The 10,334-nt window shown below is 35.6% G+C and overlaps 1 protein-coding gene, 1 non-coding gene and 1 pseudogene across 2 annotated transcripts in view; 2 read left to right on the top strand and 1 right to left on the bottom strand.

Moving 5' to 3' along the window:
- Positions 1-5,004, top strand: part of Shcbp1 (SHC binding and spindle associated 1) — a 47,455-nt gene extending 42,451 nt beyond the window's left edge. The window contains exons 11-13 of the mRNA XM_010617254.1: positions 2,192-2,278; positions 2,789-2,930; positions 4,120-5,004. Coding sequence (XP_010615556.1) covers positions 2,192-2,278; positions 2,789-2,930; positions 4,120-4,448 — 558 coding nt within the window. The 3' untranslated portion in view covers positions 4,449-5,004. The remainder of the gene's footprint in view (positions 1-2,191; positions 2,279-2,788; positions 2,931-4,119) is intronic.
- On the bottom strand, positions 374-480 carry LOC117284570. The gene has a single exon (XR_004515660.1). It is a non-coding gene; the product is annotated as a U6 spliceosomal RNA (small nuclear RNA).
- A 2,699-nt stretch (positions 5,005-7,703) lies between the features above and the next one.
- LOC117284550 lies at positions 7,704-7,875 on the top strand (annotated as a pseudogene).
- Positions 7,876-10,334: the final 2,459 nt, after the last annotated feature.

Below are 10,334 nucleotides of genomic sequence, written 5' to 3'. Positions count from 1 at the left end.
AGGTAAGGATGTCTGCTCTCACCACCATTTTTGACATAGTGCAAAAGTTCTAGCCAGTGCAATAAGCCAAGAAAAGGAAACAAAAGATATATAGACCAAAAAGTCAGGAAAAAAAAAATCTGTCCCTCTTACAGATATCATGATTATACAGAAAATCCCCCAAAATCTTCAAAAACACTCCTGGTTCTAATTTTTGATTTTGGTTCTGTATGTCTTCTATTTCTTTCATTTTCATTTGTTTTGCATATGTTTATAATTGCTTATTGAAGCATTTTTATCATGGTTGCTTTGGAATCACTGTCAGGTAATTGTGTGTGTGTGTGTGTGTGTGTGTGTGTTGTGTGTGTTGAGAGCCAACATAACTTCATTCCCCAAAAATATGGAATACTTCATGAATTTTCGTGTCATCCTTGTGCAGCAGCCGTGTTAGTCTTCTCTGTATTGTTCCAATTTTAGTATATGTGCTGCTGAAGCAAGCACGTTATCAGCTAATTCTAATGTCTTAGATATATTGATTTTAGCATCTATTGGTTTTGTTGTTTAGTTTACTGTCTTCCTCATTCTTGATATGACAAGTGATTTCTTTTTTAAATTGAGACACTTTTGTGTTACATTATGAGAGCCTGAGTCTTCTGTTTTAATTAAACTTCTCTGACACACTGCAGGAAGGTAGAGTGAGGGGTCAGTGCCACCTTGTTATAAGTCATGTGCCCAAATGGTGGCTCTATTGATACCTACAAAGGATGTAGTAGCTCTTTGTTACTTCTGGATTGAGGTGGGAGCTCCAGCTTCCTTTGTGGTCTCCATTGACACTTTTAAACATGAAGGTGATCTTGTTGCCACTGGGCAGTGGTGCATGTTCACGCTCCACTAGTTCAACTCTGATTCCACCTGGGTGTGTAGGGGTGGATCCTCATTACTGCCAGGTGGGAGCACAATTCTAAGCTCCTCTTAATGTCTCTGCTGACATTGCTGGACTTTGTTACTGCCCTGTAGGATTTTGGGTTCCTGCTTGAACTTCTCTGATGCTGTTCAGTCACCTGAGTCCAATCTTGAGAAAGTAGAAGTCTAGGCTTTTTCTCTTGACCATTGCTGGCCTGAGTTGGGAGCACTGGTGTTTGTTTTTCTCCCTGTGGTATTTGGCTAGAATGGAGCTGTTAGTGTCTAAAAGTTTTCTGTACTGGTACAGTCATGGGTCAAAAAATGATAGGGATATGTTCTGAGAAATTTAAGTGATTTTAGTGTTAGGAGGTTTTTAAAAACCTTTTTATAATTATATTAGCTTAGTATTTTTACATGTGGTCCATTCATATGTAAAGATGGAAATAATAAATAATAATGTTTTCTGATGATATATTTCTACTTGTAAAAGAACCCAAGATACATGTAGTAGGTGTGTCATACGTGGCAATAACAACTCTTCTTCATCTATATCATGAATTGAATTATTCCCAAGAGGTTTCTTAAATAACTAGATATTTGAATGAATCATTTTTGTTTTTCAAAGTGTCTGGCATAGCATTTGGAAATAAATTTTCCGTTATTGTTACTTTTTTGTTGGTACCATTAGACAGTATGAGAGAATTGAATCATCTGTGGGTATTTTCATTACTCTGTATAAATAACACGAATTAGCTGCTAGTTTTAATATGTTATAGTAGTAATAGTAGAGCAGGCACATGTTTTTTAACTCATGGAAGTTAGATATTATAAACTGGCTTTATTTTTTTAAGCACAGGGTCTTGCTTCTGTCTTCAAATTAAAATAAATTAGTAGACTCCTCCTGTTTTCCAGCTAATTGATTATCTGTGGGGAAATGGTCATTTTGAATAAGTACATCTTCCAACAAAATTGTTAAATGATTTTTTTTGAAAACAAATTTATCTAGAATGAAAGTGGAATAAGAATCGTGTGACACTCTTAGTCACTTTTTGTGTATGAATGTATATATATATGTATGTGAGTGTGTATGTGTGTGCTTTTTGAAAGTGATAAGTGATCAACAACTTGTTGGAAATGACTTAAATGGAAATGTTGATTACAACCAACTGATAAAAGTGATCTTTAAAACACTTTATCTTTGTACTTTACATTTATACTGTGTTAAAGATTAAGAACAGATTGTGATAAACTTTTTGTAGTCCTGCCTTTTAAAAACTGGTTGTAAGTACCTCAAATTGTTCATTTATAGGGGGCTGGTTTAGAAATATATCCTGGGAGCAAGTGTGTCCTGAGTGACAATGGGATCCACCATTGCAAGGAGGGGATCCTCATTAAGGTAAGCATTGTTTGAAACACATTCTTTCAAAAGATTAGAATGGTGCACGCCTATAATTCCAGTACTCTGGAGGCTGTGGCAGGAGGATCATCAGGAGTTCCAGGCCAGACTAGGCTACATAGTGAGTTCAAGGGCAACCTAAACTACATAGCAAGACCCTGTCACAAACAAACACTTTAACACCAAAAATTAGAATGTTTTTAAGTAAGAAATGATGTTTTATTAAATTCCTATGTTGGGAATCTATTTTCTAGTTTTGAAAAGAATAAAGAATAGTATAGGTTTTAATAATATCAGTAATTGGTGATTGAAAGTCTCTTATGAGAATGTATCACTGCCTTTAGATGTGCAGAAATGATGAGTAGTGTGTCATTGAGCACTCAGCTACAACATATTAATAAGCATAGCTTTGTTACTTTATTGTCAGAATAGTGTAAAAGGTGATTGTTTTTAAAAGCAGACAGTGTTGAATGTGACATTTCCTTAAGACATTTGTTTTTAACATCACAGGATTTCTTAGATGAGCATTATGATATTCCCAAAATATCCATGGTAAATAATGTCATACATAATAATGAAGGCTATGGTATTGTTTTGGTGAAACCTACAATTTTCTCTGACCTGAAAGAAAATGACCAAGATAAAACTGAAGGTATGCTATATTTAGTATTTTTTAAAATATAAAAATCTGACTTGATTTACTTTATTTCAACACTAAATTCTGATTAGGACCTGAGTCTTTCTTTAAAAATATTCCTGGAACGTGCTTGGCCATAGAAATAAGCATAGTGAAGGCATAGTGTTGTAGACTCTTAGAATGAAAGACATTTTCAAGGTCACCAAGTTCAACTGTTCATTCAGAACCTTGATGTGGTTTGTGGACCTGCAGTTCCTTTCTTTCTGTGCTTGGCTTTCTATAAGTGTATAGAGTAAGGCTAGGGGATCACAGTGGTGGCTCTTGCTGATGTTTGTTACAGATAGAGGCAGTGAAATGAATTAGCCAGGTTACAGGCTGTATTTACAGAAGGGGATACTGGAGTTTGCCCCTGTTCTCACTGGGAGTTGTGCCTCTCTGTCACCTGCCTTTCTTGGTTGCAAAGGTGAGCTAGTTCGGTAGATATTATTGAATTTCAAACCTTGATGAAGATCATTACTAAACTAAGCATGACCCTTGATGTGGGTGTAGAAAGTTTAAAGCAGTTTAAAGATTAGTTCTTGTCATCTTTCAGTGTCTATTACAATATCTGTAGAAGTTTTATCTCCTCATAGGTCTCAAAATGTGGAATTAAGATGTCAGTAGGCAGGACTCTTATCTGAAATCTCAGGTAGAAGAATCTCCTTTCACATTCATTCACTGCCAAAGCCATGCCTTTAGGTTGTAGGCCTGAGGTTTCCATTTTCTTTTTGGCTGGGGGATCATGTTCAGCCCTGTGTCCCATGGGCCGGTCCCAGCAATAATCTCCCTCATGGTGAATCTCTGTGATCTCCTCCTCTTCAGTAAGTTGGAGGAAACTTATTAATAATCATTGCAAAACTAGAATGCTTTTACCATTTAACAATTGTGAAAGTACTGCCAAGAGATAGGGAATCTTAGGGCCCCTAATGCAGAGTTTAGCAGATAATACTCAGGAAATATCTGTTGATTGAATGAGATTCTAAGATGAAGAAGGCAAGCAGAGTTCTAAACATGAAGATTGTTGGGACCCTATGGCAAGAAATTTAGTCAAATTGAGTAGGAATCCATGACAGAAAAACTTGCAAACTCAAATAGCCTGTAGAAATATGTTTTCATTTGGTTAGCCTGTGTATTTAAACATATTCATTACCATTTGCTTCTCCAGAAAATAAAGCAGTTAAGGTTCAAACAAGTGGACAAGGAGATGCAGCTGGAAGAGTGGATCTAGAGGAGCTGATTCACGGTGCAACTGACAAGATGGAGATTTATGAAAGGGCTGCTGACCTTTCTGAGCAAATTGAGGGAAATTGTGAAATTATAAATGAACTAGTTGCTGCCTCCACCCAGAAAGGCCAGATGAGGAAGAAAAGGTTGAGTGAACTGGGGATCACACAAGCAGATGACAACTTAATGTCACAGGAAATGTTTGTTGTAATTGTGGGGAACCAGTTTAAGTGGAATGGGAAAGGGAGTTTTGGCACATTTCTTTTCTGACACGGTGATATAAATAGCTAACAAGATGTTGGGTTTTGCTCATGCTGCCCTAAGAATCACTGCTGCTCGTGTAGTTTGCTTCATGTTTGTATTTGATATATTTGGTTGGGCTTGAGTGAAATGTAAATTTATTTCTACCTGCAAGTATTGCACATAAAGCAGTCCTTTATAGAAAAGGTCATAAAAATATGTAAAATAGAAAATAATTGGAGATTTCACATCTAGACTATCTTGCTTTCTTGAATATATACTTCTCTCATATTAAGCTTGTTAGTAACTTTTAGTGTAAATACACTTTAGTCTTGCACTTCAAAGAGAAAGAAGGAAAGCAGCAAATGTAAGAGAAGTGGATAACATTGCAGTAGGTGCCTCACGAGCAGTGTTCTTCTGGAATTGGTCTTTTTAGCCCAATTATGTCAGTCTGATTTTCATACTATATTTGCATAATTGTCTTAAAGAAAAGTTTTATGATTAGGAAGTTATCCACCTAATCAGACTCATCATTGAGAATCTAAGTGGGATACATTTTTATGTCATCAAAACAGCAATAGATAGCATGGCAAGTTTGAAACAAATAAAATGTGTTGTTTGGAGTCTGTGTACATAGAACGTTTCTACTGTTGAATATGAATGATTAAAAAGTATTTTTCTTGTGTAACAGTATTCTGGTCATACACGTATTACAGAGTCAAAATGATTATGTAGTCTATATGAGCTATAAATTCTTGGTATCTAATACTATGAACCTTAGCTTTTAAACATTTTAAAAAGCTATGTGACATATAAATTAATATATTAAATATATATATAAATTAAAATTACAGTAATGAAGTAATAAAATTGAATCTTGTTGTACATTTCCAAACCCATTGTGGGCCAGAGTGCCAATGTAGTGCATATATATATATATATCTGACATAATGGTTTGGTATCTTCTTAGTGTTTGAGAAAAAATGTTACCTGTTTTCCCCTTGAATATTGCTTTTTGTTTCTTAAATTTGAATAGATCATAATTAATTTTCAGATGTTGTTAGATTTATTTTTTAACCATTGAAAGTTATTTCACATTTTCTTTTTTGTTTATCTTTTATGGCAACATTTTTTTTTGGTACTGGGGATTGAACTCGGGTCCTTGCACTTACAAGGCAGGCAGCAGAGCCTCTGAGCTAAATCCCCAGGCCCTATTTTAAAATTATTTATTTTTTTGGTCCCGGGGATCGAAATCTGGCCCTTGAGCTTGCAAGGCAGGCGGCGGAACCACTGAGCAAATCCCCCCGACCCTCGTTTACTTTTTTAAGCCATTGCAAAAAAAAAAGGTTTAAAAAGTAAAATTGATAAATTCTGCAGCAGCTTCAGCCAGATACTGATTTGAAAAGCATTTATTCAACTTTTAAAAATCAAATTGTTTTTCCAGTTGAATTTCCACTTATATCTTGGAATTTATATTTTGTATATTCTTTCATAACTTGCTTGAGTGTCAAGAGATTATTTGGCTAGGTAAATACAGTTAATACCTCCGTGTTCCTTTGAAGAATGTTAGTTTTTCAGATTTCATTTTACTTCTCTTTTGGTTTAAGTCTAAATTTATATCAATTTTTATTCATGTAATCAGTTAACAACTGCTCCTGATATGCTCTTTGAGTTAGAGCATGTTTTGCCATAATGAATAGTTAGTTAAGCAGCTCAGATGCCTTAGTGTAGGAGGTATGAGTTTGACATATGAGATGAAATAGATATAGTCCTTTATGTTGAGTTGCCAAGTGTTCTATCTTTTGGTCCACTCATAGTGTGACCTTGAATGTATGCTGGTAACAAAATTTGTACCTTGATTTGAGTGCTTTATTTTGAGCTTCTTTAGAAGTATTTCTCTTTTTCAGTTTTTTGTTCTATTATTGCACCTTAGATATAAATGTGAATGTTTTTTCAAAAACTGCCGAAAGATCAAACAGTCTCAAGTATTTGTGAGTTGAGATAAGAACATGTGTGAATATTTAAATTTTAAAAAGTTATTACAGGGCTGGGGATTTAGCTCAGTGGTTCCACCACCTGCCTCACAAGCTCAAGAACCTGAGTTCGATCCCTGGTACCAAAAAAAAAAAAAGTTATTACAGTAAAAGACATTGCCATTAATTCCCCACAAAATACCTTTTCCCATCATTCTTGCCACTTTCTGAAGCAGGTTTGAAACTCTTCTTGTGTCTTTAGGAGGTGTGATAAATATAGTGAATGTTGCTTCTACATGCCGTTCAATGTAAAGGCAGACTCATAAAAACTTACACTGTGTCCTCATCTTCTGGATCTGGCACTGTGCAGCTTTTTGCTCTTCCCCTAAGTCAAAATGACCAAAATTCTTTTAATTGATTCAGAACATAGAGGCATCAATGGCAATCAACTAGGCCCTCAAGTGTGTTTGAATCAAGGGCAAGTATTCTGAGGGAGATTAATGGCAATGTGTCTTTCACTGTGATTAAATTTAAAAATTTAAATATTTACCATATTTTTAGGAGCATAAGTGGACTCCAATTTTCTGGAATAGGAGGATGGTGAAATATCTACTTTTTTATTCGGCTCTTTAGGGGGAGATTAAAGGAAATTATATAATAAACACCAATAAACACTTAGGTATGATTCCACTTATGTTTCACCATAATTTACTCTTATTATTTCTATTTCTTTCTAGGGAAACTATTCTACAAGTTTGTATGGAAATTAAGTTGGAATGAATTTGATTAGGCATTGATGCAAATGTTATGCATAGCATTTAATTGTATAGCACTTTATTCTGTGATTTAAAAAATGTGTGCATGTAAATTTTTATTGGTTATACAGATTAATGGGGTTAATTTTGGCAGATTCATATATGCACATGAGATAACTGTGATCATTTTCATCCTATAAAAATTTTAAAAGTGAAAAAAATTAAAAGTCAATGCTGTAAAAATGAAGATTTCCCCCCCAAATTCTCATTATTAATAAAAAATTATTTTAAAGGAACAAAAACATGGTGTAATGCTCTGAAAATTGCTATTTCCCTTAACATGTTGTGAAATTGTATGTATGTGCATATAGATCCACCTCATTCTCTTGATGGTTGTATTATACTCCATTGTATTACACAGAATCCTTTCAGTTGTAGAAACAAACTTGTGAAGCTATAGGAACTAGAGTCTAAAGGTGAGGGGAAACTTTATGCATCCTTATGTGGATCTCTACTTACAATTCTGTCTTCCTTGGTTCTGATTTCATTCTCAGGTTATTACTTCTAGGCCTTTTGGCTAAGATCAAGTGTAGTATCATTCTCAGGTTAACTTTTTCCAAAAGTAACCTCTACCAGCCCAGTTTTTATGGACTGAAAAGGAGGGAGAAGCTGGGTGTGGTGGCACACTGTTGCAATCCCAGCACTAGGAAGGCTGAGGCAGGAAGATCTCTGTGAGTTTGAGGGCTACCTTGGGCTACATAATGGGTTCAAACTCCCTCCAAAAAAAAAAAAAGACATTTTCCTTCTAGGGTCTGACTGGCCCTGTCTGTGTATTGTTATTGTTCTGTGACTACTCATTACCAAACAGGAATAGAAAAAAAGGAATGGAGCTACAGTGAGGTTTGGGCTTTTGGTTAATTGGTTCTGGGAGATGTGACAAGTACTAAGCAAATTATTTTGGCTGGAAAGGATGGTGAGTCATGAAGCAGTCAACGTGGACCCTCCTCCCTTTTCCTCCCTTCTCTCCTCCCCCCTCTTCCCCATGACAGGTACTAGGGCAAAGTTTTGGTTTTTTGAGACAGGGTCTTACTAAGTGGCCCAGGCTGGTCTTGAACTCGTGATGATCCTCCTGCCTCAGCCTACTGAGTGCTGAGATTACAGGCATGTACCACCATGCCCAGAGCCTATTTACTTTAATTTGCATTACTTATGATGCAGTGTAAGTAGTTCTATGTATTGTTTGTGGAATAATGACAACAAAAGTCTATGTGTTGTTATAGGTGCGCTTTTTCCTGAATATTTTTGTTTTGAGATGGATTGAATCTGTGGATGTGGAATACATACATGAATATAGAGGGCCAACTGTATGTGTAATATAAACTCATACTTGTGTAAATATTTATGAAAGTCATTTTGGGCTAAGCTGCTTGTTTGTGGTATTTTGTTTTGCTTAAGTTTTTAAAAACTATGAGTATGTATGTTTGCAATGCAGGATTACTTTCATTTCAGGGTCTTTTGTGTGTGCGTGGGTGTGTGTATACATATACACAGACGCACACACAACACATCTTAATTTTTTTGTGTGTGTGGTATCAGGTATTGAACTCCAGACCCTGGCTTGCAAGGCAGGCACGGTGCCACTGAGCTAAATCCCCAGCCCACATCTTAATACATAGAAATCCTATATATATGGGCTGTCTTTCTTCCAGAGAAGGTGTTAGGCTTCTTTGTCAAAGGTAAGGTGGTTGAATATGTCTGGAGTTGTTTCTGCATCCTCTAGTCTGTTCTTTGCCAGTGCCATCCTTTTTTTTATTACCATAGATTTGGAGTATGGTTTAAAGTCAGGGATTGTGATACCCCCTGCTTTGCCTTTGTAGCTCAGAATTGCCTTTGATATTTTAGGTCTCTTCTGATTCCATTTGAATTTTAGGATTGTTTTTTCTAACTGGGTGAGATAACATGTCGGGATTTTGATTGGGATTGCATTGAGTCTGTATAACAATTTTGGAAGTATGGCCATTTTCACCATATTGGTTCTTCCTATCCAAGAACAAGGGATATCTTTCCATTTTCTGAAATTCTCTCAATCTCATTTTTCAGAGTACTGTAGTTTTCAGTGTAGAGATCTTTTACTTCCTTTGTTAGATTGATTCCTAGATTTTTTTTATGCTATTGTGAAAGTGACTGTCTAATTTCTCTCTCCATGAGTCTGTTATATGTGTCCCGGAAAGCTATTGAATTTTGAGTGTTGACTTTGTATCCAGGTATACCACTGAATTTGGTTAACAAATTCACTCTTTTGCTAGAGTTTTTGGAGTCTTCTATGTAGAGTATCATGTCATCTGAAAATAATAATTTGACTTCTTTCTTTCCTATCCTCATTCCTTTATTTCTTTCTCTTTTCTAATTGTTCTGGCTAATGTTTCCAGACTTTATTGAATAAGTATGGTGACAGTGGACATCCTTGTCTTGTTCCTGATTTTAGCATGTAAGATTTCAGTTTTTGTCCATTTAATAGGATGTTTTCTGTTGGCTTGTCATAAGTGGCTTGGATTGAGATTAAGACCATCTATCACAACTTTTTGTAGGGCTTTTATTGTGAATGCATGTTGGACCTTGTCAAATGCATTTTCTGCATCTATTGAGAGAATCATACAGCTTTTGTCCTTGGTTCTGGGGTTTTTTGTTTTTGTTTTGTTTTTTGTGGGTTTTTTTGGGGGGGGTTGGTTTTTTGAGATAGGGTCTCACTGTGTATGGTTCTGTTAATATAGTGTATTACATTTATTGATTTCTGTGTGGTAAACTACGCCTGCATTCCTGGGATGAATCCAACTTGGTCGTAGTGTATAACCTTCTTGATGAATTGCTGCATTCTTTTTGCCAATATTTTATTGAGGATTTTTATATCTTTGTTCATTAGGGAGATTGGCCTATAATTCTTCTTTTTGGAGAATTGGATCCTTCTCTGGTTTTGGAATCAGGGTAATGCTTCTAGGAATGAATTTGGTGGTATTTCAGTTTCATTAAAGAATTTGAGGAGTAGCAGCATTAGGTCTTCTCTGAGTTTCTTGTAGAATTCAGCAGTGTATCCATCAGGGCCAGGACTTTTCTTTGTTGGTAGTTTTTAAATTTTATATGCAATTTCATTGATTGATATTGGCATATTTAGAATGTTATCTCTTCTTGAT

This window comes from Fukomys damarensis, unplaced genomic scaffold (genome assembly GCF_012274545.1).
Source record: "Fukomys damarensis isolate Sample0158 unplaced genomic scaffold, DMR_v1.0_HiC HiC_scaffold_37, whole genome shotgun sequence".
Classification (NCBI taxonomy): Eukaryota; Metazoa; Chordata; class Mammalia; order Rodentia; family Bathyergidae; genus Fukomys; species Fukomys damarensis.
Note: the sequence above shows the minus strand (reverse complement) of the source record. Positions and strands in the feature narration are given on the sequence as shown.